The sequence below is a fragment of the Pempheris klunzingeri genome, chromosome 20 (assembly GCF_042242105.1).
Source record: "Pempheris klunzingeri isolate RE-2024b chromosome 20, fPemKlu1.hap1, whole genome shotgun sequence".
Lineage (NCBI taxonomy): Eukaryota > Metazoa > Chordata > Actinopteri > Acropomatiformes > Pempheridae > Pempheris > Pempheris klunzingeri.
Window position 1 is genome coordinate 10,008,013 of NC_092031.1, and position 27,320 is coordinate 10,035,332.

The following is a 27,320-nucleotide window of genomic DNA, read 5'->3' on the forward strand; positions in this document are numbered from 1 at the left end:
TATTTATCAGCTGGAGACGATCTTTGATCTATTGATCTTTGCACGTTAACATCAAACGTGGCAGACGTGAGTGACGCATGGCTGTGACGTAATTACGCTCCTCAGGACGTACTTTCACTTTCTGAAGTTTCTCATGTTTTCATCGGAGCAGAAACTCGCTGAAAACTGCTGGCGAAGGGAAAAAAACCACCCATAGCCAACATTTGTGCAAAGGTCCGCTGAAATAGCACAATACGCAATCAGTAGAGTGTAAGTTCATGCTAATGTATTTGTTCCTAAGTTTCAAATAGTTCGCTAACGTGTTGTTGACAAACGCAACATCCTGTATGCTAACCAGACACTTAGCTAAAGTTAACAAAATTGATTTATGCTAATAACTTAACGAATATAATTAATTCTGAGCTAAGCTAGCCATATAGGTGTCTACATTATTTTTAATCCGTGAAAACAAGCGTCTGAGCAGTGTTTTCCTTGAGCAAATGAAGCTAAGTTGCCGTTACAGTAAGGTTATGGTCAGCCGAGTACAGTTGTTGTTGTTGTTAAATCGGTGAGTCTCCTGCAGATGGCTGGAGAACCTGCTGAGCCACTTGAACTTGGAGAGGAAGGGAAGCAGACGGGAGACGAAACAGACGCCAAACCGGACCGCAGCGGGAGATTTCTTCTGTTTGGGAGGTAGGTTAAATCCCTGTTCAGCATATTCGATAAATCTGCAGATTTGCATAAATGAGGGCAAACTCACATAAATTTGGTCCAAGAGGAATTTAATTTCTCTTAAAAATTCACCTTAGTAGACCATGTATAAGAATACCCATGTTCTACTATAGCTTTCATTTTCATTATTATTCTAGTAGTGTGTGAGGATTGAGTCATTTCAACTGTGGAGGTTTAGCATGACAGGATGAAGGGTTCTTTATGGCTTTATCAAACTATTATCTACGTCCTTATATTTCTTTTTTTGTGTTGTTGTTGAGATTTTGCTGATAATTCTTCCCAACTATTCCAATTCATTTGTGTGGCTTTGATTAGACCATGTATAGCCAGAAATACATGCTCCTGTGTGGTTCACCGCTGAATTCCTCTTTTCTGCTTCAGCCTTTCCTTCGGTATTAACCGCCTTCGTCAGTGGCAGGGTTACTGTGGTTTGTCCCTTTATCCCCATTTTCACTTCTGGTGCTGCTCTAGCTCAGTTTACTGACTTATTCTCCAGTATAGACGAAACAGAAATTAAGTGTACTTTGTTTTCTCATTCCTCATTTTATTATTGCACGTTTGGTGCACAAACGGTTGCTCAGGTGCTACATCACATGCTTATTTATTTACTCAAATAGAAAAATCATTACAAAACCGTGCACTTACAGTTATCAAAACTTAAAAGATATATATAATGTCTTCCTTTGATTTGACACAGCAACCCAGTTTAGGGTAGCCTAGTTAGTGTAATGGGCCAGGCAGCATGAAACTATTTTAAACTCAATTTTGGAACTTATGTCAGTCCTCAAGTGGCTTCTCAAAATTAGACTGTACTACAGGAGGGTCAAAAATCGTAGATACGTGAATTCACTTTGATATCAATTGCGTGTTGGCACTTTGACATGGTCTTGTGTCTGACATTGTCCTTTAAAAGAGTGACCATGACATCAGTGATCGACATGAAGAAGCTGCCTCTGTTTATTCCAGTCTGACTCACAAGATGGCACTGTGAACCTTCGAACTGGGGGAACATTAGCCAGCTATGCTTCTCCTGTAAAGCACAAAGCCTGTGTGGTCTCTGTGGAATTTAGATTTGTAACCTCAAACTGTCAGAATAACAAGGGACATTATTTAATTGTTTTTATTTTCAAAAAGATAAAACAACAAAAAGAAGCATCTTATATTTTAAACAAATAAATGTATTTTTGTCAAGCAGGCTGAGTGGTTTAAAGGCATAACATGACATAGTTTATTGAGAAATTAGTATGCATTTAAGGGTAAACTGCTGTATGCCTAATATGTAACCTTGCAAGGAAGCTAAATTAACAAGATCAATATCATCCGAGTTTCCATCTCGCCAGACACCAATTTCTTTGTTTTTCACCGAACAACAGTGGTTCGGACCAATCAGCATAAGCTCCAGGTGGGGTTTAGGTGTGACGACAGCGAGAAGCAACTGTTCATTTGAAAACAGCAATGGCAGCTCTTAAAGTGGTTAGCGCAGATGCTGTTAAAGCATCACTTATATCTGAATTGGAGAGAATTTCTTCATTATTGAAAGGAGAGCAAAGAACTGCTCTTCTCCTGACCGGCTTTGGCAGGAGTTCTAACTACGTGATATGGTTTGTTGATCTGATTGGTTGAAGTTAGCCTGTAATAGAAGGTAATAGACAGGTGGTTTATCCAATCCCCTGCCAAGTGGTTTTTGGACGAGTGTGCCCCTTTACAAACAGTTTCTACAGACAACTTCCCAGATAGTTCTATGTAACAAATCATCTGGCACGTCACATTACCTAATCTGCTGAATGCATTTGTTTTGCCACTTGAGTGTCTTTCATTTGAAGAAGGCATGACAAAACAGCAGGTCACCTTATGATGCTATGTCATCCAAAGACCAAAGATTGTAATGATAATTGTCTGTATGTCTTGAACTGGTTGGACTTTGGCTAAATCGTGCTTTAAACTAAGATAGAAATGTTTAATGACCAGTATTTCTCCTTGGTTATTTGTAGTATGTTAAGTAATGTGTAGTATGTGTAAGCAAAGCAGTGATTTTTGTAGTAATTGTTTTTTTTTTTCTTTTCTTTTTGGTTGTACCCTTTCTTGTGCATCCAGCTCTAAAGTTGAGGCGATTAGGCCCTCACAGAATGTATGTCGGTACAGGTAGATTCTGTGCCTGTCAGCACAGGAGCACCTTGTTGCCCTGTCTGACCTCAGCAGGGAGTGAGGCGCAGGGGCCGTGTGTGAATAGGCCTTTAGAAAGCACTGGTGTGATGGCGAGGCTGCTGACTCAGGGGGCTCACAGTGCGCCGCCCCTGTCCTCAGCACCCGTTGGCCCAGTCAGGTCTCCATCCAGTACAGAGAGCATGTCAGTATCCTAGCACACAGCCAAAAATTAAGCTGCCAGGTTTGGAGAAACGTACTCTTTTTGGGGGAAAAAAAAGAAACAAGACGAAACCAACGCATTTCAGATGCAGAGTGGCGTAGCGCTGAATGACGAACCCAGGTAAGATAGACACAACAGCCTCATATTCCTCTTCACTGTCCTCCTACCTGCTCCTCTTTCTGCCATGCCCAGCCCACAGCAAAACAGAGCTGTTTGCCCACCCTCGTGCAATTGTTCGGTGCGGTACGTTGGCACAATTTGGAGGTGGGAGGGGGGCTTCAAAAAGTTCTGGATCACATGTTTATTAGAATATGGCTGGGCTGCCTGTGAGTGTTTGTGCATGAGACTGTTGGTGCACATTGCTGTGTATTGTTCCTGTGCTTGAGTAACTTGATGACTAGGCTCTTCTGGAACAAGCCTGGACTTTCTGAGCCCCCAATGGGCCACTGTTGGCTTAGCTATCTGGATGGGTCTTTTGAAGAATGGAAATATGACAGGTCTGTGAGATTTGGCACTCGTAGAACGTTTCCTCTCGCTCAATCTACGTTAGTGTGGTTATGATTTTTTAATATCCGCTCTCAGCAAAAATGTTGTAGTTTCTTCTTCAACCCGATGGTGGATTACTGCGTTTCATGTGAGTTTTTCTTGCACTAAAAGTCTTGACATTTGTGTTATATGTTATGTGTAGAAACATTTAATCTTATAAGGCACTGTCATGTTCTGTAAGAGGCAAGAATATTTTTTTTAGAGAACTTGTCACTTGTAAGATGCTGCCATGCAAGGAAACAGTTATCATGGAAGTTTTAACTGTGTTAATGGGCCTTATTGAAGATCAGCAAAACATTTTTCTAACTTGTAGTAACAAATTGGGTTGGTTTGGTTGTGTCCAAATTCTTTTTATTTAATCAGATCACCTGTCCATTTGTTATTCTTATGTTTGTTTTCATTGTTATTTTCATTCCTATTACTTTTCATATTTATACGTTTTGTTGGTTTTTTTTTTTTTTTTTTTGTGGATGGTCTTAAAGACAGTTGGGATGTTGTTATTGATGTGATATGCGTGTATTGTATACATCTCATTTATAGCTATTCAAGTTGCAATCTGTTTTGTATACACACCATCTATTGCGTGTCTGTCTATCCTGGGAGAGGGATCCCTCCTCTGTTGCTCTTCCTGAAGTTTTTTTCCCCCATTATCTAAACTGATGGTCTAAGGATAGGTGGTGTCCTATGTTGTTCAAATAGACCCTTTTCACAGCATACATTTTAGAAAGCACTGGTGTAGATAATACCAGTAACGAAGGCTCATTTCCATCAAGAGTCCCAGTAAGAGGTGTTAGTGAGTGACCATGTACAATACCAGGGCCCTGGAACTGGCTCATCTAAATGTAATTCAGCCGCTGTTAATGTTATTATTTCCACCTGTGCTTTTCCTGCTTTGACAAGTCAAAATGTCTGCCATGATAAGGGTCTATTGTGATTTGTGATTTTGGGCGATATAAATAAAATTGACCTGAAGTGTTAACAGTCCTTAATACTCTGCTTCTCTCTCACTCCATTAGTAAGAAGAATAAGGATGGCCAGACGCGGGAGCAGGACTACTCTTCTGAAAGCCATTACAGAATTGTTTCACCAACATTCCAGTATAAGATGAGCCACCAGCGAGTGGGCAAGTGCATCATCATCAACAACAAAAACTTTGATGAGAAGACAGGTACAGCAAACATATCTCAAACACACTGTATACCGTTATTTCATTTTTTTCAATATTACTGCACAAAGAGCGTGTCCGCTAAGCAGATTCTCTTGACAGGGATGAATGTACGCAACGGCACAGACCGAGACGCAGGCGAGCTGTTTAAGTGTTTCAAGAGCCTGGGCTTCGATGTCTTCATCTACAACGATCAGACATGTGAGAAGATGGAGCGTCTTCTCAGAGAGGGTGAGTAGTGAAGTCCTCTGACTTCCTGTCTTGGTGCTCAAGCTACTTGTTGTTCCTTTCTTGTTCTATCGTGAGGGTACATAACAATGTTTAACTAAAAGGATGCCAGGACCGATGCCAACAAATAATATATAGAGAAACCTTCTGGAAACATTGTGGACACATTTTCTTAATGTTCTTTTATAAATGCCAAGGTGGTTCCAATATGTAAGGCAGGTTTCTAGCTGTTTTTCACACCTTGAAAATATCATTAAATGTGGAATTTAATCAATTGCCAATTTATTAGGTACACCTAGCCAAAACTAATACAGTCTAATCAAACGGTCCAACTATGACTTGTGTTAGAGGGGTGTTGATTCACCTTTTAGCTTGTGCTGCTGTTCACTTGTATTATATTACATTCAGAGCTGTTTCTAATATTCAGTCTACTCATTTTGATATAAATGGGGTAGATGAAAACCTTTCAGTCTAACACAGTTATATTTCAGTTTTACAACAAAGTACACCTCTCAAAAACTGTTTCAACAAAACATTCTTACCTTTATGAAGCTAGGATTCCTTACAGGGCTGTTGGATTTCACTCACTTAGTTTTCGTCAGCTGAAACCACAAAAATGTGTAAGGACATAGTACTTTCATGATATGTGGAGCAGCAACTTGCCAACACTATTTTGATGATAGTGGGAATGTTTTGATTTTAAGGTGAGGTAAGAATGTCAGTGCCAGACAGACATCTGCTTACTTTTTAAATGGATTGCTTTACTGTAGATAACAGATTTGTTATCAGCTTGAAAAGATACATTAGTTTTGATATACATACAGTCCACTTAAATGCGAGTGAAATTGTTTCCCCTTGCAATGTGACACATTCAAAGCTCTATATGACTATATATGACTGTTACATTGTCTGTTTGTTGAGACCGCCAGGTCAGACAACAGGTGGTGCTGTTGTAAAAGTAATTACCTAAATTCTACTGAAGTTGCCTCCAATGTGGCCAAAAGGTTTTATACTTTTGGTGTCACTGATCAGAGCAGTCACCACTCAGGTCATATGTCCCTGGGAACACCAATGAACAGTCTTGTCGAAGATGATATAATATGGCATTTTAATGGCTGTAATTCTTTAGAATCTGCTCACATTTTGTTTGGGTTGCAGTGAGGCCTACTGATGAAATTTGGTATGACTATTCGTGGATGAATCCTAATTATTTTGATGACCCCCATGACCTTTCCTCTAGTATCAATATTAGGTCACAATTTCCCATTATTACACAAGAAATTTTAAAGTCTAATAAACAGATAGTCGTGAAATTTAATCAGCATATTTGTGCTCCCTTGTAGATCACTTTCCTCTTGTGCAACCTTACAGCTAACAGTCAGTTTTACATACAAAACATCCTATTATGGGTAGTTTGCCTTGGATTGCACTCAGCAAATTGACACTCCTAAAGGGACGAGCACTGTTGAGTTAGGGTCAAGATGGTTAATATTTTATTAGACAAGAAAATGAAAATTCCAATGATATGCTTATTCAAATTCAAATAATAAGACTTGCAGTGTTGTTATGTTCTTTTAGAGGAGACCATGTCGAAGTTGTATATTTTAAACTTTTACTATAACAATTGAAGAAACTCAGATGTTACTCAAAAGGAAGTTTTTTTTTTAATTTCTTCAAGTATCTTTATGCACAGTTGAAAAGCTAAATAAACTCTGGACTATTCAGTGACCAGTATCGCTCACTAATGTAGAAGCTTAATGAGGCCTGAGCCGAGCTAAGAGTTGAGTGTTTGTTTGTGTGTGTATGGGTCAGCCTCGGAGGAAGACCATAGTGACAGCTCGTGTTTCGCCTGTATCCTGCTAAGCCATGGTGAGGAGGGCATGATCTACGGAACAGACGCAGCCATGCCCATCAAGACCATGACCTCATTGTTCAGAGGGGACATGTGCAAAAGCTTAGTTGGGAAGCCCAAACTCTTCTTCATCCAGGTAGGAAGTTCTTAAGACTAATCTGTAAATGACAGTGTGGTTTATAAAACAAATAATGTGATTATCTAACACTAATGTTATAGTTGATAATTGACTTTGTATAAAGTTCACCGCTATAGACCTAAATAGTCAACCTAGGGGTTGAAAGTGTAACTTTAATGGTTTTCAAGTAGCTCCCTATTGACAGATGATAGTTATTGTGTAAAATGTTGCCCATCTCAACTTTTAAAAACAGTTAATTTTTAATTGCTTCACCAGGTCATCGTTGAGAAAGCTACTCAGGATCACAATGAAATGTCATTTCATTTACTTCACCAGGCTTGTCGGGGTTCCGAATTTGATGATGGTATACAGACAGATTCGGGTCCGCCGAATGATACCCTGGAGACAGATGCTAATCCAAGACATAAGATCCCTGTAGAGGCAGATTTCCTGTTTGCCTACTCCACTGTGCCAGGTAAACCACAGTTTTGAACTGAAGTTTCATTTTAAAGCCTATATTTTTATTGCCAAATGAATGTGAAGTGTTTTGGGTAACTGTAACATACCTGTGCTGAAACGTCACTGCTATCAGTGACGTTTCAGAGCCTAGTCTCGGTGCTGACTCATGTTGATTTTCCAGGATATTACTCATGGAGGAATCCTGGGCGCGGCTCCTGGTTTGTCCAGGCGCTCTGCAACGTCCTAAACGAGTTTGGCAAGCAGCTGGAGATAATGCAGATCCTGACGCGGGTCAACTACATGGTGGCCACCAGCTTTGAGTCCTGGTCTGAAGACCCACGCTTCAGTGAGAAGAAGCAGATTCCCTGCGTGGTCTCAATGCTGACGAAAGAACTGTATTTCAACTGACCGCCAGGCTAACCGACCGTACCAGCTGACACCACAGACTGACCGACTGACTTGACTTGACTGTTTCAGGTATCGACTAAGCGGTCAAAGCATTCAGGGATGATTCAGGCCCAGCAGGACACTGCACATTTGACATTTTATCTGTGTAGTTGGGCCCGAAAACAAGCACTCTGTGAGGGAAAACAAAATATTTACAGTGGCACTCCTCGTTCATGTGTTGACGGTGAAACTTCTTCTTCTTCTTCAGGTTATTCTTCAGAATAATGGCGTCACATTTGATCTGATCTTTTTTTGACAGGCATTGTGAAATATCCATGTTATTCTACCAGCCCGGAAAATTTGCTGCCAGTTTTTGTGGGTTTGGGGAATCATATCTGAATATGTGTCTCTCCATTTTCCAGCATTTGCAATATAGAGAGTAACTGTATAGAGTGGACAGGGGAGTGGGCAAGAAATGGGTTCTAAAATTGGAAAGCAGGTGACAGTTTATAAATTTTGTCCTTTCTGGTTTATCTAATATGATTTTATAAAGTGAGAGATCTTTTGAGATGCTCTAATCAGTGTATAGAAACCACAACTAGGCTACTGAATAGAGTCATAACAAAACCATCGGTGAGATTGGAAATCTGACATAATTGCAAACCCCGTCCGATGTTACGTTAGAGAGAGCGGCAAAGGCATCTGGAAAATGGATCAGAACATTTTCAGCTATTTGTGTTTTAATGTTTTCAGCTGTCAATTGTCAAACAAAAGAGACGTAGGAAAAAGACAACTCTCCTCTGAGCATAAACATGTGACGATGCTTCTTGCCAAAGGCTCAGTGTCTCAGCCTTCCTAGCAAGTTTAAGTTGGTAGCAGCACGCTGGCATCCTCAGGTTCTTCAATGTCCCATGAAGTGGGTAAATGTGATGTTAAAGAATGTCGTATATGTATGGCTAGGAAGGTGTGATCTTTTGCTTTGTAGTGATTAGTTCTATGAGATTTGGGGTCATGTGCATGGTATATAGTCCTCTCCCATAAAACCAAGGATTATTTGCAATTTGCCAGTTTTCTCAGTGTGACGTTGAAGACTTCACTCAGTCGCGGTTGAACAACAAGCAAGTGAAGTTCATGTATTTGCACATGATCAAAATTACGCACTTGTCTTACTAGCCAGGGTCCAACAAATCAGTTTATGAATTTCCCTTTCTTAATCTTTAAAGTTAGACATTCCTCTTTAATATTTTTAGTGCATGGATACATGCTGTAGAAATCTTACACCAGAAAGGTAATTTGAGAATTTCAAAAACTGTGTTTTAAATTTGGGAAATATCATAGTGAAAAGCTGGACTAGGGCCCAAAGCACACATGCCACATCATTTTACTGTATATTAGTGTTGTACATTGTCATAACATACACTACACTCTAGTTAGAGGTACCCAGCAAGGTCTCCCTATTTTTATTTTTGAAATTGATTTTTGATTTAGAGAGATTTAAAAAAAAAAAAAAAAAAACAATTATATATTGTTTTTAAGCACATAGTGCACTTTGCCAAGTTTCTTAATTTAAAAAACAATATTGCATAATTTATTAAATTACTTATTATTACTGAGTTATATGGTAAAATGTAAAATATCTATTTTTAATATAATAGACATTTGCTGATGGTCATTACAACTTTCACAAAGTTTGTTTTTGCAAATGCGCTGCGTTTTTGTCCCAAAGTCTGTCAATCACAGAGGCAGCTATTACTGGTGGTGACAAGTCTGAACATACACAATCCACATGTCTGCAATACACACTCTCATTGTTGCTGCAATGTTTTTACATTATTCACATGATTACATGTGTCAGTAACTTAGGGGAAAAGTTACGCAATAGCTTTAATTTGTCATTATATTTTCCCCTTTTCACTCATTGTATTTTTTTATCAGTTTTTTTTAATTTTGATAACACTTTTACATAATATATATAGTTGCCAGTAGCGTGATCAATACTGGCTCAAGTTAGACATGTCCCATTCTACACTCAGTGCACTTGTCCTATACAGCCACAACTCTTGAATCCTCTCGACACATGGATCTCTGATCAGTGATGTGGTGCCCAACCTGTGCTGAAAGGAGTGTTTGCTCCACTTGTTTTGGATTGGAAGTGAAGGAGGGAAAAATATTTTTAAGGGTAAAATTTTTAAATGCTTTCCAGTGTTAAATGCTGTTGTCCTCAGGAATATTTTTGAAAAGATTTGGAAAAATGAATGAATGAATGACTTACATTGAAAGTATAACCTGGCCCAATTTCGTTTTTAATTTGGGGCAATACCTTGTTAAAAAAAACTTCAAAAAAGAGGAATGCTTATGTAAACATTTTATTGTATTAAACATAAAGAATTTATTGTGTAATGAGTTGTGTGTCATTTTTCTTGCACATCTGTACCCACAGACCACAGTGATAGGGCAGAGAAGATGATTGTAACACGCTGAACTTTGAATTTGTTGACAAGAAGAAAAGGATATCACCATCATTATCCCTTAAGTTCAAAACAATAAATTAAGGGTTATATTTTTATTTTCTTTCTTTGCCAAATTAACTTCTGTCTTTTGAAGTTGCTCATCTTGGTCTTCTGGTTAGTCTCTTCTATTACAGAATTAAAAATATACTTTTTATAAAAAATAAAATTCTTTGCTACACTATGGAGAATAGCTCTAATATCATGTTAAAGATCAGATCATGAATGACTGGAAATGAACAGCATGACGTGTGAATCTAAAATAGAAGTACACCTTAAGAATTTCTTTAGGCAAATTTAGATCAGCCTGACACGCACACCATCCAGAGATGGTGTTATGTCACCGTTTAAGAATGTCAGATCAGGCAGCTGATGCGCATGCCCCACGGAGCAACACATTCCTGACCGTTTCTGCCCCATCCTTCCTGCCCCTGATGAATTCCTGCCCCATCTCAGAGAACCGGAGCTGATCGGGAGGCATCACAGATCTTAAGGCATTTCCAGTTTGTACCTTCATTGTCATGACCAGGACATAATGCTTGATGTAGGATGTCAGTGAAGGTCCCGGCACAGAAGCAGTAGAGGGGTGTCATGGTGTCCGCTCCTAGAAAGCACACCAAACCTCCGGGGAAGCTGCAGTACACCCCGATGCGGGTGAACTGTTTTCCCGATAGCACGGGCAGCTCATGCTGGACACCACCATGCCAGGCTGTGTAGTCTCCATTAAAGTATTCCACACACCAAGACTCTTTGCCTCTGCCCAGCCAGCTGTCCTCCTCGCGGCCATTGCGTGGGATGCTCGGGTAGCTGAGCCCCAGTTCCCAGTAGGTCTTCCCACTCACCTCCACCTCCCAGTACTGGCGGCCGTCGCTGAAGCCGTGCTGGCTGACTACATTCAGGGTGGTGTCAAAGCGGGATGGAGTCTCTGGGACATCCTGCCAGGTGTCTGTGTAGGTGGCTGTGTCGCCTTTGGGAGAGATTATCAGCTTGGGGTGGGCAGTGTCAGCGTCAAGGACAACATCTGCAGCATCTGTGTAAGAGACAACAGAAAAAGTCAGTGCCAAAGATTCTGCAAATGAGTCGTCATGTTCTCGCAAGTTCACAAGCGAGACAAACACTTGACTCAAACGGCATGCCCTGATTGGCAGTGATTATAACCCTTGACACGGCTAGGAGCAACACTCCCTCACGTGTCAGTCTACCTGTCTGTCAGGGTGAACTCACAGCTCTGAAACAATTTCTTGGTGACAGGGACCTGGGATCTGATGAACAGCAGCAGGTTGATGGTGAGACTCAGTAATTGTTCATTCTTGAACTCGTCCATCTGAATCAGGTCAGGGTCCGTCAACTTCAGGGTCTCAGATATTCTAATTTCAGACAAAACAAAGAGTTGATACCTCCTGCAGATCTCCAAACAATTAAATGTTGACCAGCAAGCTTAGATGCTTGTAAATTCACTTACTTTTTGAAGGAAAAATAATCCATTTATTTTTATTTTATTTTATACTGCGCTTACTCCCAGTACTTCTATTTTATATAGGACCTCTATTTTCTATATTTTATTCTATATACTTATCGTGGCTTAAACCGGGAAACCTGAGAACGTAATTTCGTACCTCCCCATGTGTAAATGTGTGTTGGTATGACAAATAAAGTTCCTTGAATCCTTGAATCCATAATGTGACAGATTTCGCAGAAATCCTTACAATATATTCAAATGCAAATACAATATGGAAAAACTAAGAGAAATAACAAAAATGAAACATTTAATATGTATGACAGTGTAAAGATTTTAAAAAGGACTAAACTTAATCATTTAGATTAATCTTAAATGAGTAACACTTTGTCGTTGATGGACAAGGAAGTGCAGGTTATCAAAATAACATGTTTCAGTAAGTGGGACTGAGCGGTAAATGACGTGTTCATGGTAGCCAGTAAATGATGCAAATGGTATTGTTTTTCACAGGAAATATGTTTGGTATGTTTGATAGGCACTGATACAGCCTTAACTATTATGGTTTCCTGCTCTGTGTGCCTCATCAGTCAAATGTGAGTGTATTAACTTAACAGAAAATGGATTTGCAGCAAGCTGTTATTTCCTGAAATGTAAACATACCTTTTTTCGGTTTCAGCATTCTGTAGAAGATATAAACACAATACATTATTACTGATCTGAATACCACTGGCCCACAAGCTTGACCTGAATGTAACTTTCTTGTGTTTTCACCTGGGTGCCGACGTTGGACAGTTCCTGGTCCAGTTCCTGAGTGAGGTGGTAGCAGTCCTCTATCCTCTCCTCCAGTAACCTCTCGGTGGCCTCGCACTCCACGTCCAACTGGGTCAATGTGATCTGAAGATCCTCATCCAGAACCCGCTTCATGTCATCATACTTTTTCCTGATTTTCTCCTTCACTGCGTTGGTCTTTTTCTGAGTGGGCCATGGGAGTTGAAATGAAGTACAGGGAACACATTTGAAAGAGCAGACTGTGGCATATGGTTGGATGAATTTGAAAATAATTAGTTTACTATCAAATAAGATGAAGGAAAACAGCAAATCATCACAATTAAAAAGCTGGAACAAGGATATGTTTGGTATTTTTGGTTGAAAATGTACTTAAATGATTAATTATCAAAAGAGTTGGAAATAGACAAAAGACCGATCAATTAATTGACTATTATCGTTTCACCTCTAGAACACAGCAAGTTTGTTAGTTCACAGAGTCTACTGAGTGTAACAAACACATTAAATGGATAAAAGGAATGAAAAAGGGAGATAAAGAGATCACTGATCACAAAGTCTTCATTTGTACCACGTGGTCCCACCATGCATGATTTTGCCAGTGTTGGCTACGACGCTGCGGACTTAACTAAGGACAGATGTCAGCAAGAAAACAGAACACCTGGTAGTTAAACAGTACAATAGACTTACTGTTATCTCCACCTGCTTCGCTGCCAGCTTCTTCATCCTGTAGGAGATTACATCTCTTTGTCTCTGCATGTGTTGCTGATGTTTCAGAAGAATTTCCTTTGAAAGACAAAAAGGCACAAAACATGAAGAAATTCAAACCGCAGGTAAAAGGAACAAAGGCTAATGCTGGTGGATGAACAGTGTCATTGGCTTTTCTTCTCAAAAGGAAATCAAAGTGGAAGTGCTTACTTCATTTGAGGCCTTCCCTCCTACCTTACTGTTCATTTTGTGTACAGTGGTGGGGATTAAACTCCACTAAGCAGTGACAGCAGGAGCACGTGGGCTTTTATAGGCCTGTCTATGATGTGAAGGCTTTCTTGGTGGGGCGGGTGAGAACAGGGTGGCCTTATGGTATCTGCCCCGGTGCTCTTGCAAGCATGTGTTGTGTTTTATTAAGGGGAGATCATGAATTTGAACTTTGAAAACAACAGGGGGGGGTTTCAGACATAGAATTGTCAGACGTGAGGAAGTTAATTCTGTGTCCTACTAAACAAGAAGTCCATAACAGCTCTATATATATCGACCCGATACTGACCGTGATGTGTGTGTGTGTGGCCTACATGCACATTTGAAGAGGTTTGTAAAGGTTATGCAATATTGATGGTGCTTTAGTAGCTCCTGGACAATGCGTACACAGAGCTTTTTCATAGATATACCAAGTACACAGAGTTAAATTAGTCTCAGCCGATGGCTGTTTAAAATACTTACCATGACCCATATGACCTTTTACATGCATAGCACGAATGACCCATGCATATGTGCAAGCAAGGAGACATCAAGTACAACAAACGCAACTGGCTGCCCTCCATCTAATGACGTCAAGTTGTGTTCATGCTCACGTCACGGCACAGAATATTTAAAAAGAAAATCCGTCTCTTAGAATCTGTCTGACCTGCCTGCTCCTCCCTGTTATCTCGACATGTTTCCCATTAGACAACATGGGATAAATGTCACAGCACAGCGGGGCTGCACGCCTCCATCTGAGGGCTCCATCGACTGTGATCGCTCGGTGACAGGCCCGCTTGCAAGATAATTTCAGAACTAGGGAAGTTGCTCTGTCATCTTAGATTATGTGATCTGTATGTCTGTGACTGATAAACCTAAAATCTGTAAATAATTCAATCATCTGAATTTAACGTTCAGAAAAACTCTCTACTTTTTTAACTTGGCAGCATGTGTTATGTTTTTTCGCTCCATGTTCCGAACATTAGCCTTGCTATGAAGATCCTGAAAACACTTACATAGAACTTATAAATGCTCAATAAGGGGTTGAAGTAAAGTGTTACCCATATTTTTGTGTTAAAAGGGACACAAAAGTGTTGAATTATGTTTCGATTACATTTTTGAGTTAATAGTTCGTAGAGAATTGTGCTGTAAGGTGAATATCCGTCCATACCGGTGAGCTTTCACTTGTGATCACTGTCCATCAAAGTTCTCCACTGTGTTATGACCGGCTCACGAGCCCCAACAAAGCAGGGGGATGCACACCAGTTTTAACAATAATCAACTTAAATTTATTAAAGTAAAGTACAACCAAAAGTATAAGGAGGTGTGTAAGTCAGTATCAGCGGTGTATGTGGGTGAGGGAATGCAGCGGCTAATATAAGGTGCAAGGTGGAAAACAAAAGACAACAATGCAGGGATGAACAAGCAGCATGGTGAAGGGTGAAGAGGCCGTCACGCTGGCATCTGGGCAGGCAGGCTTAAGTATCATAGCAACATGGGCCAGGAGTTCCCAGTTGGCCAAATACCACATCTCCTCTGGCAAAGGACCTGCAGGACACACAAAACCCACAGTACACAATACACGGGCCCAAGGCAACAGGCTCTGGGGCCGTACCAGCTGTGGCAACAAAAAAAAAACACATACAAGAGTTTAAGCGGCACAGTCATTCTCCATCTCCTTTAAATCTCTCATACTGTATAAAGTGGTGCAACTCACTTAACAATTTACCATAAATCACCTGTATGTATTTTGTCCTCCCCTCTCCAGCTCCTGTCCTAATCCTGCTTCTTCAAGCTGTGTCGGTTTACTAGCTTGCCATAAGTCAGCTACAATCATCAGTCTTCACGAGATATCAACCCATAAATCATCTGATGTCAGAAGTCGTCCTCCCTCTTTTCTTTTGTCTCCTGAGCTCTTGAACATGGTGCCTTAAATTCTCACATTTCACATATATAACACTGACAGCCTTGATTGACAAACCTTGTGTGCTTGACTGTCTGTGTTTTTTTAATGAGCTTTCAAAAGGTTTCATAAATCAGGGATGAAGGTGGTGTCTTCTTTTTCTGCAGTTTCCTGAAGGAAATCTGCGTGGGACTCTGCAGCCAAACAACACAGCAGGTACACCTTAAGAGCAATTGAAGCGAGAAACCAGAAACACCAGTTCCCAGCATGAATGTCTTGTTACTGTTTGCCAGGTACAGCAAAACATTCCCGCTTCCTCATGCAGCAGCACTTATTGTGTATGAGAGCGAGGTGAGTGCAGTCTCTCAACAGGTCCACAGGTAAGAATATTATGTTTGTTTGTTTTTAGAACCAGTGTATTTAGTCAGAATTATTAATTTTTCCTACTGCATTGCTTTGTGATGTAATACAAAGTTTAATGCCCATTCACTAGCCAATTATAACATTCAAATATTGCATGAAGACAAACAATGAATATTCTTGAGTTTTAAGGTTTTTTTAAGTTGATGAGTTTATACTTTTTATTTTTTTATTAACAGCAACATGCCTTCATATATATATATATATATATATATATATATATATATATACACATATATACACTGTTGCCCATAAAGTTGGAATATTTGTTCAATACACCCAATTTTGTTAAAGCCTGAATACACAGTTTGCAAAGGTTTATTGTGGTTTAAGTTTCACTGTGATATGTTTGGAAGAGTTTGATCAATAAAGTTGAGAAGATATAAACTTTATTTATCAAGAATAAATCACATTGTCACAATCATTTCATGAGAAGAGGTAAAAAACATTTTATTCCAACTTTATGGGCAACAGTGTATATACTTATATATACTAGTATAGTATACTATACGTAAATATATGTACATATAGATACATAAATACACATATATTTAATAAGTCTTACCATAAAATCCTTTATTATCCTTATTTTTCTCATACATGTACACCTGCACCTTCATGTGGCTTCTATTTGTGAACAGAGCTCTATTTCATGCTCTGCTCTGACAGACACATGAGCCTATTTTTAAACCGTACATTGTTTAACGGTTAGCTATTTCCTTCTGGATATTTTTAAGCTTTTTGATGAGACAGAGCCTGATAGATTCCTGTGTTATTTCTGTTTAGGTGTGGTGTCACAATGCATAAGAAGAGCACAGGTAGTGTATGTCATGTGGAAATGTGCTGTATGGTTTGATTCAATTATTTATTGGTATTTTGGAACTACGTGCAGAAAACCTGTTTCTGATCTTGTCAAGGAGTAAAAGATTTATTTGGCAAGGAAACCTAGAAGGTGCTAATGCACTATTAATAGTTTTATTCACTTTAGTCCCACTTTTTAACTATTTTCAGTTCTTCATAACTTCCTCATTCTCCCTCTACAAATCCTTTGCTGGTTATCCTACGGGGAAAGTTATGGAGTAGTAATTGTAGTTGTAGAGTTCTGTATGCATATGATCACAAAACAATAGGCTTTTCTTTCACTGTCAGGCGGAAGTGCAGTGTTTTACAGACCAGCCGGGATTACAACAGAAATAAGATCTGGATACCTGTACAAATCTCCTCCTCCAAAGCGGTTGACGACAGAGGTGACGGAGTTGGCTCAATGGATGCAATACACTTACAGGGATTTCTGTTTTCCTTATTATATCTAATTATTTATTTGATCGTATTTCTCCTGCAGAAATCATGGAAGAGGCGCTATTTTGTGCTGTTCAAAATCAGTGAAAAAGAACATCAACTGAAGTACTTCAGGAGTTCAGAGGATAAGGAAAAGCCGCTTGGAGGGATCGACTTATCACAGTATGTTCCCACAAAGCACATAAGCCAACATACTTTTGTATTTTTTATACAATATACTAAATTCATGAGTAAATTCATAATACATTTTCTGTATTTAATAAAACATGAAACCAGCTTTGTTTTTGAGTGTAGATTCCCTCTTTTCAACTTCTGTGTTGTTTCTGTGCACATGTCAGTATCTCACTCTTGTATGTGAGGCCTGAAAAGCACCAGAAATGGGGATGGGTGCAGAAGAGCTTCATGTGCTCCCCGTCCTGTGTGCTCTACCTTCGGGCTGCTGACCGGGACTACTTCCTCATTGGGGAGACCAGGTCAGTCAGCTGATTTCTACAGGTGATAAACAGCACTGAGACAGAGCATATACAGTATCTTACCTACTGACATCCATGCTTTTTACGACACTGCACTGTCAAAACTCCTGATACACCATACTCAGGATCCACAGCAATGTCTTTTTACTTACTACTACTCTACAAAAACACTTACATACTTATAAGTTTCTCATATATTTGCATATATAAGAATAAAGAATTTTGCTCTCACCAAATCTGTGTTTTGTAGTCATGCATGAAATTTAAATCCATATACATTTTTCAAAAGAGTTTGGTTCAGGATTTAGGATTTTATTTGTGCAGATAAACAGTCCCAGATACATACATTGCATGAATTGCAAAAAGTGTAACCAAAATTGAGGCCACAGCTTGGCTGGTCAATCTTCCTTTCAAGGACTCCACTGACACTTCATAGTGCCTCATAAAACACTTGCCCCCACCCTTCACACCATCCTCTATTTCAGGAGTTCCAACAATCAAAAAGAAATTATGATGTTGTTTTCCTTTTTAGCAACAGTCTATCAACTGATAATGGCTTTGCCTTCCACTTCGCTCACTCCAATTTGTTGCTACATGTCACTATTTCCACTTTTTGGGATTGAATTTTAAAGTAAACGTAATAGCCATGATTTGTGGAGTCTAAAAATTAGGTTGTTAAATGTTTCATATTCTTCTCTTGCTGTAGTGAGGACGTAGATGGCTGGTTCTCTGACCTGTTCGAAGCCCTGAAAAATCGTCCTCATAAATTTATGATTTCAGAGGTACACGTATATTTTATTGTTTATCATGCTTTGTAATATCTTATGGAGGCCAAGCATCCTTTGCACTGCACTTTTTTTTCGTATATACCATGTTTGTTTACCAGCTATGTTTTTTACTGCTAAAGGACATGTCTAATGGGCAGCCAACAATTGAGGTAAATATTTAAAGTACCCTCCTTATCTGTTGACCACAAATGCATTAAAGGAAACATTTTGGAAAATACTATTTCCTATACTATTTTAATTCGTGTTCTTGCTAAGAGTTAGCTGAGAAGATCAAGGCAACCCTCATGTAAGTAGGTAAATAAAGGCTGGAGCCAACAGCCGCTTAGCTTAGCTTAGCTTAGCTTAGTTTAGTTTAGCTTAGCCTAGCTTAGTTTATCTTAGCTTAGTTTAGCGACTGGAGACTGGAGGACACAACATTTTCTGGCAATGACTAAAGGTAACAAAGTCCACCTACGAGCACCTCTGAAGCTCACTAATTAACACGTTATACCTCTGTTTAATCCACTGGAAACCAAAGTGTAATAACATGCTGTGATTGTCTTGTGATTGAGTATCTGTAACTATGTCATGGCTGCCAGCAGTTGCTAGGCAACTCGAGGAAGCTGTGACCTGGCTAAGAAATACTTCATCACATAACTTTCTATAAAACAGCGAATTGTCATTTTTACACTTAGGTTTTAGTACAGATTAAACAAATAAGGTATAACATGTTAGTAGGTGTGAAACAGAGCCAAGCTAGCTGATTCCCCCTGTTTCAAGTCTTTATGCTAAGCTAAAATAGCTGTAGCTACACATATTCATGAGAAATGTATCTACCTTCTCATCTAACTCTTGGAAATTAAGCTAATAAACATATATTACAAAGTGTTTAGCTATGTCTTCAACTCTTCATGGTTTTCATATTACTAATCACCTTGCTGAAATGAATGCTAACAAGCATTATCATCCATTACGTTATGATTGATCTTCTTTAGCTTCAGCATATTTACTTTAATATTACTTAATTTCCTGCTAATTGTCTAAACACTTAAAATACTCAGGCTAAATTCACTTAGTCTGTCTGGTGCATCTAACAAGCCTCCACCATACAGTTCAATTGGTCATCTGTTGACCATTCTTCTTGATCAACTCTTTGTTTGAATCCCTGTTTTACCAGGTTATTTCAAACCCAATTGTGCGTAAAAAGAATTCCGCCGCTGTGCCTGCAAAGGTTGGTCCTGTAATAATGCCACTAAAGCTCTGCATGTCTTTGGCTAACCTTTCTAGATCCAAGCATCCTGTCAATCTGACACTATCTCAGATTCGTTTGTGGAAATGTACCCTCACTATTAATCTGTATACAAAGTTTTAACACCTCCACATTTCGTGGATGCATTAGAGATACGCATGTGGCTCTAACTCACAAGAGCATTCAAATTATTCAGAGACACTGCAGTCTGCTGGATGACTGTCTGGATCACACGTGTTATCTGAGTTCTTAAATGTGTTTTAGTACCGTTGTTGCAATCCTCCTCAACATTTTGCTGTGAAGCATGTTTGGCAACACTATAATTCGAGGAGGCGTCCAGGTTCTGTTCTCTCTGTTGTCATGATTGTAAGGAGTGCAGTTCAGTGCCAGGAATTACAAAAGTCATCACTTGCAAAATATAAGAATGATTAACTCAAATTAAATATCAACTTTATGGCAAAATTTATTATCCAGGTGAAATTCATTACCCAGACATCCAACTGTATTTTGTTATACAGAAATGTATAACAAATGCATCTGGCCCAGGGACACTGAGATGAACAGGCCGAAAGCAACATGTACACTGCACATTTTCACTGGGACTGGGTCTCGTTTCTCTACTAAGACAACCCTTCCTGCTGTCCAAATAATGTAAAGAATAATCTAAAAGGTGCTTTATTTATTACCTTTTCAGCCAGCCTTGAAAATACGGTCCATGTCTGATCCCTCCTCAAATACTTTGGATAACGACACTGAAAAGGTGCAATATCTTGTCTTAACTTTCTGTTAAGACAAATCCAAATCAAATTATGATTGTTAAATATATATATACAGACATTTGTTTGGGTGACGGAGAGTGGGACATGACTTAACAGTGTGTCATATTGCTTACTGACTGGCCAGCAGGATGAAGATTATGCCAAAAGACGTGCATCAGAGCCAGTGTATGCAATCTATGATTATCCGAGATCCTACTTAAGACAAACACAAGTAGGGCTGCAACTTAACGATCATTTTCAATATCAATTCATCTGCCTTTTATTGATCAATGAATTGTTTTTTCTATAAAATGTCATAAAATAGGAAAAAAAAACTCCAATTGTTATTTTTTTACATGTAATAATTTGTTAAAATCGTCTAACTTAGCTCTAAATTGTGAATTTTGTACTGGAACTAATAATAGTTGTAATTTTTGCCCTTTTTTCTTCTTAAATAATGTGAATAAGGTTGAGGAAAATGGTTCCACACGTCCTAAAAGCATGGACTCAGTGTGAGTGTTAATTATTGTACATATACTGATGTGTTGCCGTAATTATTCTCAGTTATAATTTGCTTTTAATTCACTCTTATTCACGTGACACACGCTGGATTTGTGACCTTGAGTACTAGAGTATTAAATATTATTTGCTTATTTGAATATCTGTCTCTTGCAGGTATGAATCGATGATGGAAATTCAACATAATGAACACATGGCTCAGGCAGCGTAAGTTTGGTTTGTAGAGTTGCAGAATGCTGAAAAGAAATATAGTGTTTCTGAGTAACGATGAATAATTGCTGATTAATGTTGAAACTTAAAGCTGTTGATTGTTCCAAATGCTTCTAGGGACCTTGAAGTTGAGGAGGTTACCAAAGGCAGCCTGATGAGGTCTGGCGCTCAGGTCTTTGACAAACTGAAGTCACAGATTTCCCCACTCCCTCCATGCAATGAGGAGACAGACCTTGAAGACAGGTAGATCTCAGATTCATTGCAAGGTCATTTTCTTTTTTTTTATTTCTTTCTTTTTTGTTGGCCATGTGTGCATTGGCTTGACTTTTCACTTTGTCTTCGGTGTCAGTGCCCTGCGCTCTTTGTGTAACGTGTTTTGTCAGTGCCCTAGATACCAAAATAGCTCACTCATCAGAGGTAGCCACTGCCTCATTGGCTCAAACAGCTAGACTGACGACAACAAGGGTTTTATTTCCACAGAACAGAACTGTTGACACGCCAGGACCAGCCAAGAATCTAAATAAGGCAACGTCTCAGAGCCTGTTTAGCAACATTTGAGCTTAGACTAGAAGAGACATATCTTTTCATCTTGTGAAAGAGCTTATACCTGTACAAGATGGCACTGATCATCTTTACAGACTTATTTACAACTGAACCAGGAAAATGTGAGTGGTGATACTGATCTGACCTTGTATAAACTGAACTTGGTCAGGTGTAACTGAAAGTCTTACACATGCTGGCTATAATATATCTATTAGTTAGTTCCCTATTAAGTCACATTTGACTGCACAGTAGCTTATGTGGGCTATGTTACGCCACTTTTGCTACATGTAGCAGTTATGGGATAATTGTACATTACTGTAATGCTAAATTCTAGTATAACAGTAACACAAGTAAGGCAAAGCAAACCAACACAATGTCCATTATGAAAGAACCTTTGTTCACTTTAGCAAACATTAGTTAATAATTATTAACATCAACAACAGCCTCTGTTCTACCAACCAGACGAAGAGGGGTTGTGGCTGGAAAACCCCTGCGTGTTGATAAAGGGTGTGTTTTATTTCTTATTGATCTACTTTTCATTTAGAGGAGGAATAATGTGCCATTTCCTCTTCGCCTTAAAACGAAGCACTGCTCATTTCTGAGTAACTACTTGTGACTCATAACTAATCGAAACAAGGCAAAATAAAGAAAAGCCCCCTCTGAATATCCTGTCATATCCTCCCTGTAAACAGCTTCACAGCACACATTGCCATAACCTTCTGTATGTTTCTAAAGGAAGACTTTGTTTTGAAGTCGTAATGAGGTCTTTACAATGTTAACAATGTTTAGAATGTGAATCTAAATTTTAGTCCGCAGCATGTCAGACCTTCTGTTAACCACAGCATCTCAAGGAGGGCAGGTTTTAGCCAATCAGATATGACTTCCTTGTTTACCAAGACTTTTGTGTTAATCACAAACACATCATGCGACCAATTGATTGATCGCCACGCTGTTCGTGCCTCTTCCAGCTGTTTCTTACCATCATCTTCGGTATGTTTGTTTTCCTAAATTTGCTATAATACAAAACTGTGTCGTAACTCTGCATTTCACACTGATGTATGATTTCATTCTAAGTGGCCGACCGCTGTGCAGACAAACTGAAGAACATCTTCTCCACTACATTTGGCATATGGGTCAAAAGACTTGTTTCTAAAGTGCCCCTTAATTGGAATTCCTCCTTGTGCCTCTGCAGCGATTTGGGAATTATTTGCTTCTCCCATGCTGCTTTTATGAACTATTTTTAAACAATCTCAAGACATCTGGTCCCCTTTTTGTATAACTGACAGGAACCTCTTTTAGTTATTGGAGTGTACAAAGCTCTCTCAGCCTCTATCAACCATTTCTTCTTCTTTTTATTGTCGTTTTTTTCCACCACAAGTTCAAATGTGGACTTCTGCACATGAAAGGCTTCTAATGTCTGTGTCTCCCCCCCCCGCCACAGTGCATGCAGATTCAGATGGTTTTTCTTCCTCTGTGTCATTTTGTAATAAATGCTAAGTGTTGGCCTTGGCCTCCTGCTGCACGAGAATTTTGTTTTGTTTTGTTGGGTTTTGTTCCCTCCGTCTTTCCAAGCTGTCTCATCGACTCTTGTTACATGTCAACTAAGAATCAGTGACTCACAGGAGAATGCAACAGAAACATGTGTTAAGCTCATGCTGCTTCTGGCCTTCGCAGAGAGGAAACGCGTCTGACTTCAGACTTCAGCAGCAGCTCTAGTGACAACGGTGCCACCTCTCCTGTGGAGATGCTGGAGACACTGAACATGGTCTCACTGGAAAAACAAAGCTCTACTGAAAGGTGAGGATCCAAAGTGATTGACCCCAAATGCAAAAAGTAGCCTAATTACCAACAAGTAGTACTACTACTACAATACTGAATAGACTAGAAATGGAGACATGTTATGAGGGATGTGATGGTGTTAACACGACTGTTCTTATGCATCAGTTGCTCTATTTGTAAAAAGTACGGGAAGGGGACATTTGAAACCCCCACTGTAGCACCGTCTGTGCTATCGCCAATCAAAAAGTCAAAAACACCTTTGTAATGGTGACAGAGGACAAATAAAAAAAGACATTGCAGACTTAGTAAAATAACCAGAGAGGAATGCCGGGACCATCACTGACATGTTGCTGGACTGGTTAGAGTGGTTTCTGAAGGTTTCTGCATGCAGCAGACATAATGGCAGCTGAATAATAATGAGCAGTACTCAAAATGAAGCATCAGTTACTCAGGTGACTCTGCAACCAGAATTTAAATGAGAAAATTAAAGGTCCTTTTCTATACAGACACTCATGCAACTATAATGGAGGAAGAGGCAATAAAAATCAATTTCTGCTTTCATCTTGATCACCACATGGCAAGCAGATGGAATTCCATCTGAAGAATCAACAGTTTATGTTTTTTTTCCCTTATTAATTGCCATTTTTGCGCCTTTGAATCATGGAGTTGGTTTGCAAACTTATGCTAATTATTTTACCAAAGATTTATACAGTATCTTCGAGGAGTGGAGGAGGATTTCTTCTCTTACGTGAACTATTTCAATTGCCTTGGATGTCAGATGTCAAATTTGTGATGCATTTCTCTTAAGCGTGTCAGAATATATACAATACAGTAAAGTAAAGCTCTAGTTGTTGTTTGTTTTTCCTTTCAAGCCTTGATATCATCACCCCAGAGGAGAGAGATATTGAGGTCAAGCAGGCAGATTTGAAAAAACACCTGACACTAAGAGAAGTGGATGGGAGACCAAGGTAAGTCTGTCTATGACGTAGGATCACTTACCTTTGCTTTACTGCTGGATAATAGAAATGTTAAGTCTCAGATATTGGACTGTTTGATATTTGTCTGATTGAGATATGTGTTGTATTATACGAGTCACATCAGGAAACGTTGCCCATGACATTAAACATCCTCATTTGCCCTTTTTTCAGCTGAGAAAAGTCTTAAAGATTAAACGTTATGCTGCAGGAGGCATCTATTCATTTATTGTGGATGATTCAGAACATTGAGGCATTTATTCCTACTGAGATTTAGTAACTCCTTGGAAATCCAAATCCCCACTCTTCTTGGGGAAGATGTAGAAAAAAAAACACTGGTATACTTTTCAGCTGCCATGTTATAAGGCACACATCATTTATGAAGAAAATATGTTATAGTGAATCCTGGACTAAAACTACAAAAAATGAAAAGCACAAATGTCAAATACCGTGTGAATGAGAGCTGCAGAATAAATCTAAAAATCAAAATGTGTGTGTGTGTGTGTGTGTGTGTAAAAGTGTGTCTGGGTGGACAGGCCAGCCACAGTCAGTGTGCCTGTTTCACAAAGGAGACCAAATCCTGGCAATTAACGACTTGCACACCGGCAGCGTGGACGAGTTCAACATGTATCTCAGCAAGTCTCTCAAGAACCAGGTACGTTCCTCAGGCACACACAGCCAGTGATGAACATGTGACAAGTCTAGTTCAACTGAGAGGTAAATTATTTCTCTTTCCAGGTGAAAGTCACCCTCCTGCGGCTACGTGGCTGCCCGCCTCTGCATTCCTCAAACTGCCTGTGCAGTGAGTGACTGCAACCAGAGAAGAGAGAGTTGCTTCCGCTGTATGTCTGCATGCGTTCAAATGACTCTCTGAGGCACTTCCTGTCTGTGGATGGTGGGTTTGTACCACGTATTGACCACTTGAGACACATGACAGTATCTTCCCAAGGCTGTGGCCAGCTCCTATTGATCTGTGACTCTACTAGTTTACTTGATGTAAAAGTATAGAGGAGCTTACAGTAAAAGTTAAAAATGAAATTTAAATGATTTTAGCAGTCTCGCACACAGCAACTCGCATTACATTTGTGTTTTCATTGCCAAGCACTTGATGATAAAGCAATGACTTGCAGTTTTAACAGAGCATGACTTATGATTAATGATGTACTAACTGCATATTGTATTTACTGTAGATAAGACGTTTTGTTTCTCAAAAGTTGTCTCTAGATGAAAAACAAAAGGCAGGGGTTTAACTAAAACACGTTTCCTCATACCGCCTGTGCGATGCCTAAAATGGACATTGTCATGTAACAAGTTCCCGGACCCGAGAAAAATGTGTTCACATGCTGAGATTATTATGCAAGCATGGAGTGTAAAAATTGTGCATAATGCACAAGGTTACTGTTCAGACTTACACTTTGCAAGATGTGTTAAACAGTTATATTTTACCTTATCTAATTATCCAAATGTGTTTAGACTTTAAACACGCATACAATACATACAATACCGATGAAACCGATAGAAAACTACAATTTCTGATGTAAGTTGGATCTTTTCTTGCCACCAAATCCCTGATGTGACGTCTGTAACAATGCTATTGCTGATTAATGATCGACCTTAATCCAAGGTGACAGGAAGCAACCGTGTTCATAAATTCTTGGGCATAAGACAAACCGCTCTCAAGCTATTCAATTATATTTTGAAAAGATATCCAGTGTCGCTGCAAATAACCAAACTTGTTTTGCACGACTGCAACATGAGCAAGAAGTGAGTTGTAGAACTAGTAGGAGCGTCATCACCCAGCAATGCTGATTCATTTCCAGTTTGCTCAGTATTGAGCACCTATGACGACATTTGTTTGTAAGTCGTGCCCGTCTGATGAAGCCTTCTTGAGAACACAAACATAAGGGCACATTGTAGGTTAAAATATCTTTGTTACATACATGCTATTAGTGTTAGGTCACATACAACAAAAACACATATCCAAATTTAACTTTTTCTTATTTTTCTCTGGGAAAGCTTTGACAGTACTTGGGAGTGGATGAACAACAAAAACATTTATGAAGAGACCGGTATTTCACATCATCCACTACTCAGGAAGAGTCAATTAATATGCCGACAGAATGGTGTTGCACCTCAGGCTGCGTTTCACCTATTTCTCTTTGATTTGAAGCAGAAATGGTGACTCAGACAGCTGAGGACGCTTTCCTGAAATGTAGTTTTAATATAACTTTGAAAGGCAGTTTTAATCCTTTTTAAATTATGTCTGGTGACCACTGCCTCTCCAGGACAAAGACATCATCAAATGGAAATTATCTGCAAGGCCTGTTCACTTGAAGGGCTACAACCCGTTCAGTTGTAGAATCAAAGTTTTTTAAATCACATCCTCTGACTTATGTCCACAGAGTGCAAAGATAAAGCTTGTCTGGAAACTCTTAACATCAAATATGATACCACATTGTTAATATTCTTTTCCTTTCACGTTGTATCAGCCTTTCCAACGTTAATGTTTTGAGTTTTAATGGAGCTATGAAACAGATATGAAAGAAACAGAAAGAAATTATTCAGATGTTTTTTAATGGTCATTCTTCAACTGTGATGTTCATTGCTGCTGTATCATAAATACTCATTATTATAAATAAATGTGACAAGGGTACGGCAAATGCAGGTTGTACAGGGACACTGAATCACTTATTTGTATAATGATAATTAATAAATTCAACCATTGTTAAAAACAACCACCACTTTTAGCTCATCAGTGTATTTCTTGGAATTGTTACTAATACTAAGCAACATAGTGCAATCATTTCATCTTCCAAAATTAATGAAATTAACTTTAAATTATTTAATCCACAGACTGCAGTTTCATTCTTACCTTTGTGTTGCTGTTTCAGTGAT

The 27,320-nt window shown here is 39.1% G+C and overlaps 3 protein-coding genes across 6 annotated transcripts; 2 read left to right on the plus strand and 1 right to left on the minus strand.

The window, feature by feature from the left end:
- Positions 1-132: 132 nt before the first annotated feature.
- Positions 133-10,231, plus strand: casp7 (caspase 7, apoptosis-related cysteine peptidase). Of its 2 annotated transcripts, none has more exons than XM_070851436.1 (7): positions 133-249; positions 563-672; positions 4,639-4,790; positions 4,890-5,018; positions 6,828-7,003; positions 7,262-7,460; positions 7,626-10,231. In XM_070851436.1, exons 2-7 carry the CDS (start codon positions 563-565, stop codon positions 7,850-7,852), a joined length of 993 nt encoding a protein of 330 aa, XP_070707537.1. In that variant the 5' UTR covers positions 133-249; the 3' UTR covers positions 7,853-10,231. The 2 variants fall into 2 exon arrangements, with proteins under 2 accessions (XP_070707537.1, XP_070707538.1); XM_070851437.1 differs by having other exon boundaries at positions 7,322-7,460.
- Positions 10,232-10,790: 559 nt separating this feature from the next.
- LOC139219492 (zinc-binding protein A33) lies at positions 10,791-13,531 on the minus strand. Its single transcript, XM_070851369.1, has 6 exons — positions 13,496-13,531; positions 13,268-13,363; positions 12,539-12,766; positions 12,455-12,474; positions 11,563-11,705; positions 10,791-11,368 (listed from the first exon to the last, which is right to left on the minus strand). Exons 1-6 carry the CDS (start codon positions 13,529-13,531, stop codon positions 10,791-10,793), a joined length of 1,101 nt encoding a protein of 366 aa, XP_070707470.1.
- A 2,010-nt stretch (positions 13,532-15,541) lies between these two features.
- Positions 15,542-27,160, plus strand: LOC139220396 (pleckstrin homology domain-containing family S member 1-like). Of its 3 annotated transcripts, XM_070852491.1 has the most exons (18): positions 15,542-15,650; positions 15,728-15,814; positions 16,641-16,672; positions 17,004-17,101; positions 17,197-17,315; positions 17,492-17,626; positions 18,333-18,408; positions 18,534-18,563; positions 19,571-19,624; positions 20,337-20,402; positions 20,546-20,632; positions 20,869-20,912; positions 21,076-21,126; positions 21,247-21,372; positions 23,347-23,469; positions 24,324-24,419; positions 24,945-25,080; positions 25,164-27,160. In XM_070852491.1, exons 3-18 carry the CDS (start codon positions 16,654-16,656, stop codon positions 25,233-25,235), a joined length of 1,332 nt encoding a protein of 443 aa, XP_070708592.1. In that variant the 5' UTR covers positions 15,542-15,650; positions 15,728-15,814; positions 16,641-16,653; the 3' UTR covers positions 25,236-27,160. The 3 variants fall into 3 exon arrangements, with proteins under 3 accessions (XP_070708592.1, XP_070708593.1, XP_070708595.1); XM_070852492.1 differs by lacking the exon at positions 19,571-19,624; XM_070852494.1 differs by lacking the exon at positions 19,571-19,624 and having other exon boundaries at positions 20,549-20,632.
- Positions 27,161-27,320: the final 160 nt, after the last annotated feature.